The sequence below is a fragment of the Gigantopelta aegis genome, chromosome 8, assembly GCF_016097555.1.
Source record: "Gigantopelta aegis isolate Gae_Host chromosome 8, Gae_host_genome, whole genome shotgun sequence".
Classification (NCBI taxonomy): Eukaryota; Metazoa; Mollusca; class Gastropoda; order Neomphalida; family Peltospiridae; genus Gigantopelta; species Gigantopelta aegis.
Genome location: NC_054706.1, coordinates 43,079,012 through 43,100,727, shown reverse-complemented (window position 1 = coordinate 43,100,727; position 21,716 = coordinate 43,079,012). Strand labels below are relative to the sequence as shown.

The window sequence follows — 21,716 nt, the reverse complement described above, 5'->3', positions numbered from 1 at the left end:
GGGCCTGCAGTAGTTTACTTCCGTGAATACATAGTTGTTGAATATGTTGATTTTGAATTGCTGTGTTTAGCAGTTTTAACCACCTTACTACTGTAATAACATGCGATTTGATTTGGTGTTATACATCCTTTCATTTCTGTCAAAAATCTTGATGTATTGGACGGTCAAACATCCTGAAGCATGTAAAATCTGAGGCTCTAAGATTTTCATTTGGCGAACAGAGCAAGCGAACCCCCCCCACCCCCCCCAAATGGTGTGACTTAGGCCCCTATGTAGTCATTTTTACCCCCTCCCAGGGGCAAAACCCAATTTTTTCGAAAAATGGACCCGGGCATACTCTTAAATATGACGCCTCTCTCTGAAATGTTTAACACTTGCCCAATAGTTAGTCTTAGATTTGGTTTCTTTTTGGAAAGTGTTCACTTTATGTTTGAAGTTGAATCCTAGTTGATTTTTGCCAAATCTGACAGTGCTAAATGACCCCACGATTCCCCCCACCCAATTATTAATGCTGGGGGTAGCATGAAAAGATGTGTGTAACTGTTGCTGCATTAATCCATTTTGCCCCCTGGTAATACGTGGGTAGGGTTAGAGGTTATTTTACATTCGAGTGCAGTTTGAGGTGGGGAGGCACGCCTTAGACCTTAAAATGAAACAAATTTACATGGTTCTGATATTTTTAGGGGTTTCATGTGAATCCCTGAATTCTCTCCAACGTATGAAGTGGCTGGTTACATTTAGTCCGCAAAAAAACTAACACTATGATAGTCAGTCACAAATGTTCAGTTACTAACAATAGTGTGACGGCTGATAAAATACAAAACAAAAGAAAAAAAGAAAAAAAGAAAGACGGTTAGCAGTCCATCCTGGTGGCTGGTACGCATTTAAGTGCATAGTTCTCACCCAATGTTGATGTCAGAACCGTAGGATCCGTGATGGGAGGTGGAGGGGGCGCAGTTGCATGTGCTCCTCCCCCTTGAAACAGATGTATGTTTTGTGTCCTACTCTATATAATGTTAAAAATATGGTTTGTGCCCCACCCCACCACACTAGAGACTGTGCCTCCTCCAGTACAGAATGCGCCCTCTATCCCTACGGGACTGAATGCTGTACCAAATCTCGATGTAATTTTGAATAGCTAAAATGCAGGCGGTGGTGTGTGTGTGTACGCATGGATGGATTTTATTTTTACACCACAAGCACATATTGTTAACATGCACACCAAAAATCAGTGCCATAAAGGACTTCTATAGTGACCAATCCTAGATCTTAAACACTACAGCATATGTAACCAGCCACTTCACACGTTGGAGAGAGTTCAGGGATTCACATGAAACCCCTAAAAATATCAGATCCATGACTGAACATAGAAATCAAACATTGTTTAAAGTTTATTGTTTAGATTATCGATTTCCGTACATCCGAGTGTTTCTGGTGTTTGTAATACCACAGAATGCATTTTCCATAATTCTAAACACACATCCTCTGAGAAGTAATGGTTGTGGAGATTAGCTCTAATCTATTTTTAGAGGTATGTGTTTCAGGTTCATATATTAACCAAACGTAGTGTCCATTTTCAAGGGCTAAAACCAAAGTCTGTAACTCTAAATTTGCTGTTGTGCCCTCGGTTTGTTATAAGAAATGCCAGTGCTCTCCTGGTGCAGAGGCCCCCAGATAATAATTGCAGTGTCCCTCAAGCAATGGATTTTGACCCTAGTTCATGCTGTGTATCAGTTGTGTTTTTATGTCATATTTCATTATTGGTGTTCTTTTCAATATTACATGTTCATTGTAATCTAATCTGTGTTACTTTAACTTTAGTTGGATTGTAATTACCTAGTAACCTAGTATCTTTGAATCTTCTAACTTTGAATACCAGAATTGGTAGTTAGAATTTAACCTAGTATCTTTAGAATCTTCTAACTTTAATAGCACAATGGGTAGCTAAAATTCAACCTAGTATCTTTGAATAGTCTAACTTTCATAGCAGAATGGGTAGTTGGAATTTAACCTAGTATCTTTACAATCTTCTAACTTTACTAGCACAATGGGTAGTTGAAATTCAACCCAGCATCTTTAAATAGTCTAACTTTAATAGCAGAATGGGTAGTTGCAATTTAACCTAGTATTTTTGAGTGTGTTAACTTTAATAGTAGAATGGGTAGTTGGAATTTAACCTAGTATCTTTTGAATCTTCTAACTTTAATAGTAGAATGGGTAGTTGGAATTTAACCTAGTATTTTTTAATCTTCTAAGTTTAATAGCAGAATGGGTAATTGGAATTTAAACTAGTATCTTTGAATCTTCTAAGTTTAATAGCAGAATGGGTTGTTGGAATTTAACCTAGTATCTTCGAGTGTGTTACCGATAGAAGAATGGGTTCATCTAACCTTTCTACTTAATATTGTTGAAATAACGTCTCCCGAGGCTTAACAACTGGTATTAAGTTGCCTACAATTACAATGTAGCTACAGTCTTCTAAGGCTTGACAACTGGTATTAAGTTGCATACAAGTACAGTCTCCTAAGGCTTGACAACTGATATTAAGTTGCCTACAATTACAATGTAGCTACAGTCTCCTAAGGCTTGACAACTGGTATTAAGTTGCCTACAATTACAATGTAGCTACAGTCTTCTAAGGCTTGACAACTGGTATTAAGTTGCATACAAGTATAGTCTCCTAAGGCTTGACAACTGGTATTTAGTTGCCTACAATTACAATGTAGCTACAGTCTTCTAAGGCTTGACAACTGGTATTAAGTTGCATACAAGTATAGTCTCCTAAGGCTTGACAACTGATATTAAGTTGCCTACAATTACAATGTAGCTACAGTCTCCTAAGACTTGACAACTGGTATTAAGTTGCCTACAATTACAATGTAGCTACAGTCTTCTAAGGCTTGACAACTGGTATTAAGTTGCATACAAGTATAGTCTCCTAAGGCTTGACAACTGGTATTAAGTTGCCTACAATTACAATGTAGCTACAGTCTTCTAAGGCTTGACAACTGGTATTAAGTTGCATACAAGTATAGTCTCCTAAGGCTTGACAACTGATATTAAGTTGCCTACAATTACAATGTAGCTACAGTCTCCTAAGGCTTGACAACTGGTATTAAGTTGCCTACAATTACAATGTAGCTACAGTCTCCTAAGGCTTGACAACTGGTATTAAGTTGCATACAAGTATAGTCTCCTAAGGCTTGACAACTGGTATTAAGTTGCATACAAGTATAGTCTCCTAAGGCTTGACAACTGGTATTAAGTTGCCTACAATTACAATGTAGCTACAGTCTTCTAAGGCTTGACAACTGGTATTAAGTTATCTACAAGTACAGTCTCCAAAGGCTTGACAACTGGTATTAAGTTGCCTACAATTACAATGTAGCTACAGTCTTCTAAGGCTTGACAACTGGTATTAAGTTATCTACAAGTACAGTCTCCTAAGGCTCGACAATTGGTATTACCGGTAAGTTGCCTACAATTAGCTACACTCTCCTAAGGCCTGACAACTGGTATTAAGTTATCTACATGTACAGTCTGTTTTGTGCTGCTGGATCTATCTGTGACTATTTTGCTTAAATTGATGCAAACAAATTCCTTTTAAGATTTAATTTTAAATTGTGTTATTTGAATGCATCTTCTTTTCATATTTGTTGTATAGCCCTACTTCCCCAAAAAACCTAGGCACATATTCCAAGTTTCCAGTGAAAGAACATTTTTTCCTGGAAACTTGGAAGATGTGCCCAGCACAGACCTGCTTATACTTTTGGTGGTTGATTGATTGGATATAGCATTTACAGGCAAGTGAAGAATTTGACTGCCTTTTTCTCAATATCAGGCAGTATCGGCAACATTCTTGAGGAGTTCATTTCCATGGGAAATAAATACATGACAGCTGCTCTTGGAAAGTTAAAATCAATTCTGACAATTTGTTGTATTTAGTATAGATGTTTCCAATTGTTTGATCCGTGCTACATTGTTAATAGTTATATGCTGTTGTCAGGGTGTACTGTTTTGTTTACAACAGCTCTGTACAGGTCTGACAGTAGATGTTTTTGTTTTATATTATATTCATTATTTTATGTTGTTGTGAGCCACTGATTCTGTCGGTATAATGTTGACACCTGGTCTTTATACTGGTGTGTCTTAAAATTTCATTCATTCCCCGAACTATTTAAAAAAAAAACAATTTGTTTAATGATGTTTACAGACCTCGTTAAGGAAACATTGAAGGGAGTGATTAATTGCTCCCCAAACTTAGATTAGCCATTTACAATATTATCATATTGAGAACTGATATTTCATCCTTTTTAGTATTTTTTTTGTAACTGACATGCCAAAGGGGAGCTAAAATGACTCTTCTTGAACTAGTCTCAGGGGAGAGATGGGGAACCAGCATGATAACTCCCCTAAAATGACGAGGTGTTAGTTTAAAGTATAAAATTAAATATATTATTGTGATAAATACTATATACATATACATGGAAATTAATTAAGCACCACCAACTGTAGTTTCAACCATATGACTTATACTTCGCAAGTAATTGTGACCATTCCATGGATACCAAACACTGAAATTAATATTCTCTGAAAACAGAGGATATTAAAAAAGATTGACAGTATGTATTCAATCATTACATCAATATTTACTGTATTCTAGGGTAAATGACAGAAACTGCAAAAGTAATTTATTCATGTTATCTTGGTAAATATCCAGTAGATTCAGAATATGCAACAACTCTCAGTATCAGATTTAAATCTCATCGGTGTGAACTACTTCTAGACACCTTTTTGGCTGCAATGCAATTCACATTGTGCTTAAATAATTTACAGAAGTGTGTGTTTGTCATTCATTCATTCAAATGCTCTTTTTGTCATATTCAGTGGTGGCAGTGGGTTTCTTCTCTATTTTTTATAACAGCCAAGTGTCGAGATAACCATATGTTAGCCAGTTTAAAATGTGCCGAAGTGTTGCTAAACAAATATTGCTTTCATTTATTTTTGAAGTCATACAACAGGAATTATATATTAAAAAAAAACCCACTCTATTTATGTTTATTTTATTTTCATTTAAAAACCTCTTACAGTTTAAGGGCTGTAGCAGGTTAGTAGGCTTGTAGATTTTAATATGAAAATGACAGTAGAGGTATGATTGCATGCCAGTGTAGACAGAGCTAATTACTACAGGAACCGTTTTTTTGTTCTTGAATAATAAATTTCCTAATAAATTAACGGTAGCTGAACGGAACTTTAAAACTGTGCCGGTTTACACATATAATGCCGGTTTACATAAATGCCGGTTTGGACAGAGTCCACTGTATATACATGTATATATATAATCTCTTGCATTTTCAGTACAATCAAAGTATGTGATATTTTTCAGATCAGATACTTTAAGAATTTGATAACTTTGCAAACTAGATGTAAATTAGTCGAGGTCTCGGCACTAGGTTTATTGACATTTAAGCAAACGTACTTGGGTGACACTACATGATTGACGTATGCATTCAGTCATCAAATAAAAACATTTCAATGGCAATTTGACACTGAAAGCTGTCCAGCATTCAGAAAACAAAAAACGTTATGCATAACTTTATTTTGATGTAAGGACATCCAAAATGACATCATTCGAGTTTGACGTCATTTCCATTCAAAAATACACCGCACCACATATTCTTACGTCATATGAATATTTAGTAATGGCGGACTGGAATTAAAGTTGTGTGTACAGTTTACAAAAACATGTTGTATTAAGCTTGAGCTTATATGATAAAGAGATTATTACCCTTGTGTATTTCGGTATCGTCAATATCATATATTAGGAATAAAAATAATGCATTATGCTCACCAGAGGCTCGCATATATGATATTGATGATACCGAAAAACACTCTGGTAATAACCTCTATATATATATATACACAACATATATATATATATATATATATACATACATACATACACAGTATATATGTATACACACATTTATACACACACACAAACTTTGTGTGTGTGTATACACACACACACACAAAAAGTTTATATTTAATTATGAAATTCTGGCCCCATATTTTATTGTTTTAGGCTTGGTACACTCCACTGGACTGGGGGGGGGGGGGGGGGGGGGACAACCCAAACTATGTATATACATGTGTATGTATGATTTTATAAAATTTAATATATTAAAAAATATTTAATATATGGGGTGGGGGCGTGTTCCCGTGGGCTCTCTCCCTACGCCACTGCAGGGGCGGCGCATCGGTCATACCACTTTTCAGAGGCACTTTTGTGGGTTATATTTGTTGTATTTGTGAAAATGTCCTTCTCAAATGAATTTGAAAGAAGAGTCTGGCAACCTTCAGCCATACCACTATATTTTACAATTCTGCCCCTGCTCTGGTACCCTCCCCACCCCCTCACCCTTTTGAGCTCTAGTTTAGCTTGTGTTAGTCGTGGTTTCTCGTTTGCTGTTACATGCGCAATCATAGAACATGTGCCGGTGGGGATACAGGCTTGGAACAGATACGTTTAAAACATTTTAAAAAATAGGTGTCATACTTATCAACCACCTTAAATAATTGTTGTAATCCCCAGGGATGAAGTGGTGACTGGTCACTACAGATCCTATCCCATCGTGATGGTCCTTTCCATTACGCACGGGTTCGGTTTAAGAAACGCTTCCATGGAAACCCTGTGATTGTTGGTTTGTCTAAAGTTTGGAAAAACTGCAGCTTTGATACATCCAAACACTAAACAATGGTTCACCATATTTTACATACATTTCAATTTAATAGAATAAAATGTCCACATTTTAAAAATACACAGGTTCCACCTTCAAAGTAAAATGTCTGAAAGGCTGCGAATCACGCTTTCATGTTATGCCGGTTAGCGCGTCACGGGGTCACGTGACTTAGCTCTTGGAATCGCGAGGCGTTTTGGCAAGCGATGGGAAAAAACCAACTTTGTATTGCGAATATATTAAAAATGGGTAAAATTTTTGAAATTTGTTTTATTGATACTTCATATATATTGTAAAAGGTATATGTAGATACCAAACAATAGTGAATTACGTTTTCGATGAGCCTGGACCTTTAATGTCATAGGCCTTAGAAGTTGGGGTGGGTGTTTGCAGCAGGCACTGGCTTCCAACTCTAAATATCTCCCCCCCCCCCCATCACTGAAAAAACAATGTAATATATTAACTGCCCTTACCCCCATTGCTGTCTTTGATTTTGATAAGAGAATACAGTTTTGTTATTCAGATTTATTCCAGTTTGAACATAATTAGCTGAAAGAGATGCATTTTCATATATAAATACTCTATACAGTACTGCACAAAACAATTTTGACTAAAACATTTTCATTATAGCCAATAAAAATCCCATTTGCTAATTTTTTGGCAACAGGTATTTTTGATCCTGAGAGAGCCCTGATCATTTCTAACAATATTAATTATATAGACTGCACAAAAAAGTAAATGAAAAGTGCTATTTTATATAAAAATAACATTATAGTACATTATTAATTGTACTGTGGTAGAGTAGATAAAATATAAAATAAATCAATAGTAAAAAATGCACACACATTAGTGAAAAAAAAGCAGCAATAAAAGCAATAAATTATTTTTAAAAGTTTCAATTATGGCAATAAACCGAGATATAAAAAGCAGAAATAATGATCTTTAAATAATACATGTACTGGAAAATAATACAGAGACATATCACTAAATAATACATTTTAGATATGCAAATTTAAAGCATAATGTAGACTAGATTATAGAATACGCTTTGCATAAGTAAAAACAGTAGAGTGCATAAAACAAATTAAAAATGCTAAGTAGAACCTTAACAACTTTTCAAACACACCTACATACACAAAAAGCCCAAGAACAAAACAAACACCATTCAAAAGCACAAAAGCGGAGCAAAATATATTTTCTACAGTAAAAACAAAAATACAAGCAGAGAGAAACTACCATGTAAAACAAAAGCATAGATGTTCATTGCTGAGAACGCAAAGGAATATTATAATACTTAATAGGGAGATAATTTGCAAACTGCTGTATCTGCATACATCCTCCTCTCTAAAGCATGTCGATTAATTTAACAATAAACCAATAATATTATAAAAGACACATGTTCCACCTAATTAATAACTTTTATGGATATTAAATTAAAAACACATAACAAGTGGTATATTATGACTATGAAGTTGGTTGAATAAAGCATTTTTTCAGGATAAATTAAACGTATATATTTTCAGGCAATACTTTGTTGGGCTATTTAGTAACCCTGCTGCTGTGTGACCTTTTCTTTCATGTTGACCTAATTATTAGTGTCATGGTCAAACTGAAAACACATAAATAAATCTCAGATTTGATCACTGTTGACCAAGGTTGACAACAGTCACTTTTCACACCCTTGTTTTGGCTTTGTTCACAATAAATATAACATAAATTTCAATTCATATGCATATTTTGTAACTAGTTAAAAACAATTAGTTACAAGATTTTCTTCAACCACAGTAATTTTCATAAAAAAAATGTTTTCAATAGCAATTTTTGCACTGGAATTATTTTAGCGTTCTGAAAACAGAAATGTTACGCACCCAGTATATTGTCATTAACTCATTGGAATACTGATATAATTCAAATTCTAAATCAGCTATATTATTACAATGCTTTACCACATTAAAAATAAAACCCTGTCTATTTACCTTCACCTCTTTTAAAATAGTTCTGAGTTCTATATCAAGCAGACACTGTTGTTTACATGTTGAAATGTTTAAAAATTTTTATAATTTAGACAAAATATTATGTTTAAGTTTTAAAAGATGAAAGAAATAAAAAATATTATTTGTCTAATATATCATATCAAAAATAATTACTGTTGGATATGTTAAATTTATTGTGTACAAAGCCAAAACAAGGGTACAAAAAGTAAGTCCTCAACCTTAGTAATAAATAAATAAACAATTGTTTATTTTATATTCCCTTAACACAGTTGGCAGAACTCAAATTTGACGACAGGAAAGTACTACATCATTTTGACTTCGTACACAATACACATTAAATATCTAATGAAAATGTTTTTGTATGTTATATTTGATGAATGGTATGCAATTTTCCCTCTGATTTTTAAAAACTTAAACAAAATATTTTCACTAAATAAAAACATATCAGCAAACAATAGGGTAGGAATGTCTCATCGTTGACCATAGTAATATTATATGCTGCAAAGTTTGATTTATTACTAGCTATTATAACAGAACTAAAAACACAATTGCCCTCCAAAAGGTTTGCATTACTGTTTATATTGGCTTCAGTTTGCATTACTTGTTCTGAGGTTTCCAAGATGATATGTAATAGAGATTCCATCTAATGTTCACGATGAACAGTTTGCAAGATAGTGTTCTATTTCTTCAAGTTGAAAAATGTCCAAGGATAGTGTTCTATTCCTTTAAAATAAATGTGAAAAAACACTGTTGGATAAAGTCAACACATTACCTCAAAAGAATATAGGTCCCTAAATTGTACCCCTCTCCCAAGGATAGTTCCCCACTTCCTCAAAACACAATGGTTTACCCTTGCAGTTAAGAACAAGTGAAAAAGTGTCTTGATTAAAAGTGTCTAAACATGTGGTGCAGTCATTTAAACTGTCTCAAATGTAATGCTGTATTCCACTAGAAACACACACATATATATTATACATATAAAGTTAAGAAGTTGTTAATATTAAAAACTTAGCACTCTCTAACATTAACAAAAAGCTAAAACCAGCAAGTCCCACACCAAGTACTATGAAGCTATTTTGCTCTTCTTGGTGACAGAGTCGGTTTGGCCATTGATTCCAACAGTGTGTTGCCGTTTGTGGGATTTGTTGGTGTTTAAATGCTTTCCATCTTTGATTTCATCAAATACCATCTCAAGCTTGTCGCAGAGAAGATCAACATTCTCCAGTGTAAAACACATGGGTGGCTTGAACTTGAGGACGTTTCGGTTAGGTCCATCCCGACTGAAAAGAATTCTTTCTTCTTTCAGTCTGAAAAAAAAGAGAGAAAAAGATACTGTTTGATGATAGTGGACACACAGGCAGCCTTATTTTGAGGATATTTTGGTTTTAAATGTCACAGGCAAGACATTGTTTTATGTTGTTTAAATAAAACACTTCATTATTACTGCTGTTTTATTCCCATTCATTTAGTAAAGTTACCTAAACATTTTCCACAAAGAAAATATCAAGTGCAGGGTGGATGGGGGAGGGAGGGGGCATTAACCCTTATTGGTCAACTAAAGGGCGGGACACTGGGCTACGAAAGATGAGCAAACAATGGCCTATAGTGTGAACACATTTTTTGGACAACTTGTTAGTTTGTTTTAATGACACCACAAGAGCACATTGATTTATTTATCATCTGCTATTGGATGTGAAACACTTGGTCGAGGAAACCTGCTACATTTTTTCATTAGTAGCAGGGGATCTTTTATATGCACCATTGCCAGACAGGACAGAACATACCACGGCCCAAGGGGCCCACAGACAGGGATCGATGCTAGACAGACAGTGCATCAGGCGGGCACTTTACCATCGAGGTTACGTCCCAGCCCTATACACTATAAACGTGTAAGCTGCTCACACTGACCTGTGTGTTATGTAGGTCGCCTCAGATACGGCCGGCTTCCTTGTCGTAGGATCCTCAACCAAATCAGCTCCTACAAACATCCCCACTCCTCTGTAGAATGAAAATCAATGGTAAGTAAAACATTACAAATTAGAAATTCAACGTCCATCAACCTGAATGTTGGTACAGTTTGATAGTGAGTTAGTATCAATTTCAGAGTTATACTTTGAAGAAATATCAACATTTACAAAAGATAATCATTTTAAACTTGTATTTGAGGACTGAAAATATAAAAATAAATAATTTTTGGACCCCCCCCCCACCAAACAATAATGACAAAAATCATAGTGACAAATAAAGTATTCCAATGATACACATGCTGAAATGACACAGAAAATCCAAAGGAAGGACACATAAACTTTATAATTATGTAATTATAAGAAGCATTATTCATAAATCTTGACCTTTTTATGTGATTTATATTTTGTAACTTATTATAATCTATTATAATAATACATGTATCTAACTAATCAATGAAAATGTTTTCAAACTATATTTAAAAGACCTATTAGCAAAAATTATATGCATGTCCAACAAATTAAGGTTCAAGCATTCTGTCCTGGGCACCCACCTCGATCAGAATTAAGATCATTAGTTAGTGGTTGGTGAGAGAACAATCAGTGACATAGGTTTACACACGGAACTAACCTAACATCCCCAATGATAGGGAAATTCTTCTGCATCTCTCTCAGCTTCTGCATCAAGTAGTTTCCAACTTTAGTGGCATTTTCTCTCATGTTTTCCTTTTCAATAACATTCAGCACTGCCAGTCCTATGGCACAAGATACAGGGTTACCACCATACTGAAAATAACAGTGGTAATAATAATAATTAAAAAATGCAATGGACAATATGAACATATCTTTTTTTTATTGTTTCAGAAATCATTACATTGGTATCTTCAAGGTTTAAAACAACTGTATTTCATTTATACTTTTTTTGTTCAAGTACTCAAAATAAATAGTCCAAATACTTTTGGTGCTTCATAGCCATGAATGATAGGAATCGCTTGTATGCCTATCCCATTTGAAAAAAATGGACTTGCCCAGGTTTAAATAACCTATAAACTGCGAAACAAGTTACTATATTTACTATAATTACATAATATTATTTACTACAATTACTTTTAACAAAGTGGTAACAGAATTTGTTCTGACAAATAACTACCTGTATATTTATTAAAACAACTCCGACAGTGAAATGTTTTTTATTTTAGGGCATTATTTATGGGCTTGACATGACATTGTTAATTGTAATAGTGTCAAACAAAATACAACCAACGATGTCCCTTGCTCACATTTAATACCAATAATCGTCAGCACATGTTCAGTAACCCTTCTTTGTACCAAACCCTGGATCTGCCCCTGTAGATACAAGTTGGTGATTGTCAAAATTTGCAGTAAATTATTATAATTAATTTTATTAGCGTGTATGACTTTAAGGGGAAATCTTACTATACCATGCAGCATCACTATATTGAGCAGAGGTAGACTCGTTAACTAGCAGAGCGACAGTGGCATAACATCACTAACAATAGGTTTAGCACTGAAACATACACAGTGACGTAACAAAATACCATCCATCTATAGGCTATAGCCATAGTCTGCTTTTAGTTTTCAAAACATGTTTTTCATATCTAATTTTTTGATTGTGTAAACATAGAGAAAAAAGAAGACAGTTTTGTAAAAAATAAAAAAATAAAAATTTATGATTAAAAAGACTGATATACTTCCATGTTACATGTTGGATGGCAATCACAGGACTGTCATTTTGGCTTCATATTCAATAAACGATCACATATCTTAGTGTAATTTGTTTATAATTTGTGCACTCATGGTGACCAATAGTCTACTATTTCGTCACACTTTTAACAGGCAGGTCATCAGTATCAGTATATAGATATGTGGGAATAAGACCACCACCACCTCAAAGCCAACCCCACCACACCCACCTGGTGTCCCTGGGTTCAGCTGACCACTATACACACACTGTGCTGAATATTGCCTACGAAGATGAATTCCATAAATACAACAGTAATGGAGGTGGCCATCTTGATTACTCAACACAGAAGAAAAAAGAAAGAAAGAAAGAAATGTTTTGTTTAACGACGCACTCAACACATTTTATTTTACGGTTACATGGCGTCAGACATATGGTTAAGGACCACACAGATTTTGAGAGGAAACCCGCTGTCGCCACTACATGGGCTACTCTTTCCGATTAGCAGCAAGGGATCTTTTATTTGCGCTTCCCACAGGTAGGATAGCACAAACCATGGCCTTTGTTGAACCAGTTATGGATCACTGGTCGGTGCAAGTGGTTTACACCTACCCATTGAGCCTTGCGGAGCACTCACCCAGGGTTTGGAGTCGGTATCTGGATTAAAAATCCCATGCCTCGACTGGGATCCGAACCCAGTACCTACCAGCCTGTAGACCGATGGCCTAACCACTACGCCACCGAGGCCGGTCAACACAGAAGAGGCTAATGAAAACTGGCTATCTATATGGCAGTCATATTTTGAGGGAAATCCCAGTGTAAGGCCACTACACCTGATCTAAACTCTCCCGTGCATAGCACTAGCTGGTTACATCTAGATGTATATAAAAGTTTAGTTTAATTAGGTTGTCTCCCTTGGGAACATTCACCTTAAATGCCTAGCGCATGCACCGGAGCAGACTTCTGGATATCCAGAGGTACGCCCCGGGACAGACATGCTCGAAGCTCTCGTGGCATATGAGCATGTAAATAGTGTACCCGACCCCGACCCGGCCTAGTGTACATGTAGCACATTTGCTTCATGACAAATTACATGACATTGTTTGTGTTTAAATCAGCTAGAATATTGTTTTTCTGCACTCTTTGTTATCACTTAAAACAATATGTACATTAATTCTTATCTGGATATTTCTGTTTTCTACTGCTGAAATCAACCTGGTTTGTAAACAAATCATCAATATGGAGACTACCATATAAGGATGATGAAGGCAGACTGACAAAAACAGCCAGCAGCTTATAAGAAACTGTCATGGACGGAGGAGCCGGCCAAGGCCAAGGCCGGCTCTTGTGCCCATGACAGGCGTGTGCTACAACAGCTTGTTCTGAATGTGCACGTAAAACCCTATGACCTCACCTGATAAAAAACTAAACTTAGTACAATATACACAGCTATTTTATATTTGGTGGAGAAAACATTTAAAACCCATGTATATTGACTTTATTTACTTAGTACCAGATAAGCTTTGCTAGACACTAGAGGGTTACGGTTCACAGAGACAATCCTGAGCTCCTGCCTCAGCTATCTGACCTCTCTCCAGGAGAGAGGTTAACTGCTAATGAGAAAGAAGTTATCATTACAGTAGTGGTTTACACTTTACAACGGATCACTCACTAAAATATGAAGTCGGCACCATCCAGATATAAAACTTGCTGGATACATAGCACATTTCTTACTGCTAATAAACTCACCAAAATAGGAGTTATTAAATTATTTTCTAATTCACAATTTGTTTTATTTCTGTGAATCATAGTCTGATTTGAAGACCAATGAATATGTCATGAATAGTAAACTTAATTTCTGTGTAGGAGACCCCAGCAAAATTCATGTCTGAATATAGGAAACTTCCAAACCTCATTATCTTTATGTAGGAGACTCCAACAAACCTCATGTCTGAATAAAAGAAACTACCAAACCTCATTATCTTTATGTAGGAGACTCCAACAAACCTCATGCCTGAATATAGGAGACTTCCAAACCTCATTATCTTTATATAGGAGACACCAGCAAACCTCATGTCTGAATAAAAGAAACTACCAAACCTCATTATCTTTATGTAGGAGACTCCAACAAACCTCATGCCTGAATATAGGAGACTTCCAAACCTCATTATCTTTATGTAGGAGACTCCAACAAACCTCATGCCTGAATATAGGAGACTTCCAAACCTCATTATCTTTATATAGGAGACACCAGCAAACCTCATGTCTGAATAAAAGAAACTACCAAACCTCATTATCTTTATGTAGGGGACTCCAACAAACCTCATGCCTGAATATAGGAGACTACCAAACCTCATTATCTAGATGTATCTGAATATAGGAGACTTCCAAACCCCATTATCTTTATATAGGAGACCCCAGAAAGCCTCATCTCTAGGACACTAGCAAACATCCTGCTGGTAGGAGACCACAGCAAACCTCAGAAGACTACATCAAGCCTCCTGTCCATTTCCTCTATTGAAATAGCTACTCACTGTATTGAAATACTCCACACCAGAAGCACGGAAACTGTCACTGATTTCCTTAGTCGTGATGACAGCTGATATAGGATGACCATTTCCCATTGGCTTGCCTATCGTTACAATATCAGGGATGGCATCTGAAATCAAAATACAACGTTATTAAGCATTAATTATCACAGAATTCTGTTCTCAAATAAGGTTTTTCTTACTTGAGTAAAGGAAACCACAAAGTCAGGTCCCAGTTCCAAAAAGTTTGTTTTGTTTATCAAAGTGTGAGCATTTTCTTAGGATTATTTTAACTCAGTCGATTTTGCCTAAGGTGCTTGCGTCGCAGGATCAAACCACTTCAGTGGATCCATTAAACTGATTGGGGTTTTCTCGTTCCAACCAATGCAACAAATGATCAAAGGCCATGGTATATGTTTTCCTGTCTGTAGGAAACTGCATATAAACGATCCCTTGCTGTTAATGGAAAAATGTAACGGGTTTCCTCTAATGACAACAAGTCATAATTAACAAATCTTTGACATCCAATAGTTGATGATTAATTAATCAATGTGCTCTAGTGGTGTCGTTAAACAAAACAAACCGTTTAACTTTCTCTAGGATTATATCAAACATACTTTTTGAACCTAAACTGAGGGTGCTGAATCCCCACAAAATATGTTGGCCATCTGGGAAATAATGTTTAGGGGTCCAAATGACAAAAACAAAATGACAGCATACAAAATTAAGACTTATTTTTTAGCAATCATTTCTTTAGGACTGAATCTTACATATTTTTGTAACCATATTTAAAGATGATGTATACACATGTACAACAACATACATGTATGTTGCTCATTCTATTTTTTTTTTTTTTTCACATACTAGTTAAAATAAAAGCAAAACATGTTATTATACATGGATTCAATGTCTTTTCAACACAATAATAATTTTGTAGATGCTCATTTTATGACCTAAATATGGACAACATATTTATTTGTAATCAGCAACCCTATATTACATTTATATTTGCAAACAATGTAGATGCAAATGTGAGAAGCAATTATATTATTTTTAAAATGTATTATGAATAGTTAAATATAAAAAAACCCAATATATGCCTACATCTACATGTACATGTGTACATATTAAAATCAGTTTTTGGAAGAATTGTATGGCTGTACTGATGTAAATGGGTGTGTACTTTCATAGCATCATTTTCCTTCTGACAGCAATAAAACAAAAAGAATAAGGTCCTAAAATGACAGAAAAGGTATATTTTTTATTAATATTATGTGCAAAATATTTTTTAAATTATGAATATTTTGCAATTTTTGTTTTCACCAATATCTATAACTTTCTATTGCTATTAACAAACCAAAATATCTCATATATATTTTCAAGGCAGTTTAGTGTGTTTCTGATAAAAGTTATTCATTATTAAAAACCAGTACATTAGTGTTCCATTGTCACTGCCTACAATGTATGTAAATGTATTATAACAGTGTTACAGTGGTTATCAAGTGTTATTTCTCTGTACCTTGTAACTGGAAGGCCCACATGTGACTGCCGACACGCCCAAACCCGACTTGAACTTCATCTGCTATGCACACACCTCCAACATCGTGAACATGTCTGCAAATTAACATTACACATCAGTAATATAATAAAGATCAGGAGTATTTTTCTTGAAATTAAATATTAAATTGTGCTTATTTCTGTTACTATTAGTTGCTTTTATATTAAAACAAATTTCAAAAAAATATTATACAGTGAAACCTTTCAAAACCGGACATTTTTCACAGTATCTTTTTAAATAGTGGTACAGAACAGAACCTAGCTAAACCACATATCCCCTAAAACCGGACATTTTTCACAGTATCTTTTTAAATAGTGGTACAGAACAGAATCTATCAAAACCACATATCCCTTAAAACCGGACATTTTTCACAGTATCTTTTTAAATAGTGGTACAGAACAGAACCTATGTAAACCACATATCCCTTAAAACCGGACATTTTTCACAGTATCTTTTTAAATAGTGGTACAGAACAGAACCTAGCTAAACCACATATCCCTTAAAACCGGACATTCTTCACAGTATCTTTTTAAATAGTGGTACAGAACAGAACCTATGTAAACCACATATCCCTTAAAACTGGACATTCTTCACAGTATCTTTTTAAATAGTGGTACAGAACAGAACCTAGCTAAACCACATATCCCTTAAAACCGGACATTCTTCACAGTATCTTTTTAAATAGTGGTACAGAACAGAACCTAGCTAAACCACATATCCCTTAAAACCGGACATTCTTCACAGTATCTTTTTAAATAGTGGTACAGAACAGAACCTATGTAAACCACATATCCCTTAAAACCGGACATTCTTCACAGTATCTTTTTAAATAGTGGTACAGAACAGAACCTAGCTAAACCACATATCCCTTAAAACCGAACATTTTGCACAGTATCTTTTTAAATAGTGGTACAGAACAGAACCTATGTAAACCACATATCCCTTAAAACCGGACATTCTTCACAGTATCTTTTTAAATAGTGGTACAGAACAGAACCTAGCTAAACCACATATCCCTTAAAACCGGACATTCTTCACAGTATCTTTTTAAATAGTGGTACAGAACAGAACCTATGTAAACCACATATCCCTTAAAACCAGACATTTTTCACAGTATCTTTTTAAATAGTGGTACAGAACAGAACTTATGTAAACCACATATCCCTTAAAACCAGACATTCTTCACAGTATCTTTTTAAATAGTGGTACAGAACAGAACCTAGCTAAACCACATATCCCTTAAAACCGGACATTTTGCACAGTATCTTTTTAAATAGTGGTACAGAACAGAACCTAGCTAAACCACATATCCCTTAAAACCGGACATTTTTCACAGTATCTTTTTAAATAGTGGTACAGAACAGAACCTATGTAAACCACATATCCCTTAAAACTGGACATTTTTCACAGTATCTTTTTAAATAGTGGTACAGAACAGAACCTATGTAAACCACATATCCCTTAAAACCGGACATTCTTCACAGTATCTTTTTAAATAGTGGTACAGAACAGAACCTAGCTAAACCACATATCCCTTAAAACCGAACATTTTGCACAGTATCTTTTTAAATAGTGGTACAGAACAGAACCTATGTAAACCACATATCCCTTAAAACCGGACATTCTTCACAGTATCTTTTTAAATAGTGGTACAGAACAGAACCTAGCTAAACCACATATCCCTTAAAACCGGACATTCTTCACAGTATCTTTTTAAATAGTGGTACAGAACAGAACCTATGTAAACCACATATCCCTTAAAACCAGACATTTTTCACAGTATCTTTTTAAATAGTGGTACAGAACAGAACTTATGTAAACCACATATCCCTTAAAACCAGACATTCTTCACAGTATCTTTTTAAATAGTGGTACAGAACAGAACCTAGCTAAACCACATATCCCTTAAAACCGGACATTTTGCACAGTATCTTTTTAAATAGTGGTACAGAACAGAACCTAGCTAAACCACATATCCCTTAAAACCGGACATTTTTCACAGTATCTTTTTAAATAGTGGTACAGAACAGAACCTATGTAAACCACATATCCCTTAAAACTGGACATTTTTCACAGTATCTTTTTAAATAGTGGTACAGAACAGAACCTATGTAAACCACATATCCCTTAAACTGGTCTTTTTACTTAGTCCTGTGGGTGTCCAGTATAGAGGAGTTTCAATGGACATATTTTGTTTACAATAAACCTTGTAAGCTTGTAAGACTTAAAAAAAAGAAAAAAGAAACAGGAATTCATGGGTTAGGGCTTCCCTGATTAACAAACAAAAAAAACAAAAATATAAGCAAAACCTGGTATTTACAAAAACTCTGATATTCACTCCATATCTGCATAAAATGTATCTCTTTTTGTTTAAAGTAAGTGTTCTATTATGTACAATTACACCATTCAATTACGCATTAAATACCACATATACATGTAAGTACCTCACTTTGGTAAACCAGTGAATAAATGATTTCAACAAAGTTATTTATCTTTTGATTTTGTCAAGACATTAAATTAATTTTGATAAAAGAAAATAAATCTTACTTAAAGACTTTTTGTAAATATCCCTGAGGATATATGATTTGTCCTCCACAGCTCTGTAGTGATTCAGCAATGAAACAACTGAGAGAACGGCCTTGTTTTGTTAACGATTCAATTATTTCTTTGACATCGTCAGCATACTTCTGAGCCAAGTCTTCTCCAGGATAGTCACAGTCTCGGTATTTCCCACCATAGGTATCTGCACAGGCTGCCTACAGACACAAATTATACAGCCAGTGTGAATGGGAAAACAATAAACAGTAGAATGTAAGAGATTGAAAAACTCGGATGCTTGCTGGTATTAACTTATCTGCTATTAAAGTTTAACTTTATAATAAGATTGTCAACTACAAGCTACACAGTTTATTTCACGTTACACTTTGTGTTCCCAATAACAAATAAAGTGTTATTCCTATTTTTCTTTGCACGTATGTTCTGCAAATGTCTTACAAAATATAATATTAAACATTTCAAACTTTATTTAAAAACAAGAATGACATTTTTATTTATATGTGATGTCATTCTTGGTAATTTTCAGTATGTCACTATACAGCAACAACTGGGGGAAAATCACAGGCACACATGAATTAAGTCACTATACTACTTATTTCCTTTGAGGCAAAAAGCAATTTAATGCATGATTTTCAATATCATTTATGAAAGTGAAATAGCATTGATTGAAAATAAAAACATGTAATATTGACTCTTTATATTGGACTACAACTAGGCAAAGCATTTTTTTAAGTCTAGTTTTAACTATAATAAAGTATAAAGTTTATCTTGAACAAGCATTCTGAGAGTACTACTGCTAAAGCAATACACGTCCCCTTACCGAGCCTAAAACATTTTTCTATCTCCTAAGTTCAAGGGCCATAACTCTGTGAAAAATGAGTAAATCGCCATGAAAGTCAAATTTGATCTGTAACAGTAAATGGGAAAGCTATACACAAACATTCAGCTCAGTATCACAAGGCATTGTGAAAAAACATCTGAAAATTTATATGTGGGACAGACGAATGGACAGACAGACAGAGAAGGACAGAGATGAAACCTATAGCCCTCTGGTTGGACTGATAGGGGACTAATAAAGAAAACCTGTCTTTTTAATCAAAAGATTCTTGTATCATAGCTCAGATGATGGAAACACATTATTAGTTGGGAGAGGAAAGGAATGTTTGTCTGTTGATACCTACCTAAACATGGTTATTTAACATTTGGTTGACAGAAAGAAAGAGGAAACTGGATGCCACACAGGCTACTCCTTCCAAAACGAAGCAAGAGATATTTTATATGCACCTTCCCATAGACAGGACAGTACATACTACAGCCTTTGGTTAAACAAATCATGGAACACTGGATCAGACAGTAACAAATGCAAGTGCACTAAACGTGAACAATTCTGTGACACATCTCTCCTCAAGTGAGTGCTCTACTACTGATCTACATCTGTCATCAGTTTAGATCATCATTTATAACAAATTATCATCCACAAATTTTTTCTATCTGTGTGTCTACTCTAAATGCTTGAATATGTGTGCATCAAGTCACCAGATTTAAGGCTAGTACCAATTCCAACAAAGTGAGAGGGCCAAGCCAGGCTCATTGAACAGAGCCAGGCTCAATGAACAAAGCTAAGCTCAATGAACAGAGCCAAGATCAATGAATAGTCAAGCTCAATGAACAGAGCCAGGCTCAATGACCAGTGAAGCTCAATGAAAAGTCAAGCTCAATGAACAGAGCTAAGCCACCACTGAAAACTCAAGACAAATCCTTGCAGTTCTTAACAAATATTTTTTTAAACTTTTCACATCTGGAGACCAATGTCCATATGGAGAGAATTTTAACTTTTGACAATTTCTGAGTTATGCCCCTTGTCTCCATTTTGTTTTTGAACATGTCTAAACTCATGGAATAGTTTTTAAGTCTCCAAATTAAAATTCTTATGATCTCTGAAAGGTGACCATGACAATACATGTACCAGTTGACATGTCTTCAGTTCTAACACAAACATGGGTATATGTCACTTGTATTGTGGAATTTTAAACTATTCTTGATCCAAACTGACCACATGGACAAAGTCTGGCTTTCGATGAACCCCATCAGTCATGTCATTCATTTTGTACGTGCTCAGATCTATCAGAGAGGTCAGGTGACCATGATAGGCTCTGGAAATAAATAAACAGCATATAGAACATTTCGGCCTAACAGTTAATTTGTTTTTAATTAAATTTTTGGACAGTTAATGTTTTATTCAGGCTTTTTTTTGTCACTTAGTGTTATTCCATTGCCCACTGAAATAGCCCCTTCACCTTCCCCCTTTCTGTTTGGGTACAAATTCTGGCTATGTCAGAGTTTGTATCCACAACAAATGTGTTTGAACCGTAATTGGATGTAAGCATGTTAAGCCAGCTGATTGATTGATAAATAGCATTTAGCAACATTCAATCTCTGTTGCAGAAAACACATTTAATGCATACAATATACAGTAGAATCCCACTAGCTTGAACACATATGGTGGCAGTATGATGCATGCACATTTTGACAAACAGCATGAATACAAATGGAAGGATTATATTTATCTGTTCAGGCTAATACTGAGTAGATGTCTAACATCACTTGTACTAAAGAATGAGTACAGAAACCTGTTATTTATTTGATTAATTTTCAAACTTATATCACTGGCTAT

At 34.9% G+C, this 21,716-nt stretch overlaps 1 protein-coding gene across 2 annotated transcripts in view; it reads right to left on the bottom strand.

Moving 5' to 3' along the window:
* Positions 1 to 7,295: 7,295 nt before the first annotated feature.
* Positions 7,296 to 21,716, bottom strand: part of LOC121379266 (5-phosphohydroxy-L-lysine phospho-lyase-like) — a 39,005-nt gene continuing 24,584 nt past the window's right edge. For both annotated transcript variants that reach the window (XM_041507798.1, XM_041507800.1), the window contains 7 exons: positions 21,096 to 21,195; positions 19,034 to 19,242; positions 16,448 to 16,542; positions 14,935 to 15,059; positions 11,330 to 11,484; positions 10,643 to 10,732; positions 7,296 to 10,041 (listed from right to left, as the gene is read on the bottom strand). In XM_041507798.1, the coding sequence (XP_041363732.1) occupies positions 9,798 to 10,041; positions 10,643 to 10,732; positions 11,330 to 11,484; positions 14,935 to 15,059; positions 16,448 to 16,542; positions 19,034 to 19,242; positions 21,096 to 21,195 (1,018 nt within the window). In that variant the 3' untranslated portion in view covers positions 7,296 to 9,797. The remainder of the gene's footprint in view (positions 10,042 to 10,642; positions 10,733 to 11,329; positions 11,485 to 14,934; positions 15,060 to 16,447; positions 16,543 to 19,033; positions 19,243 to 21,095; positions 21,196 to 21,716) is intronic.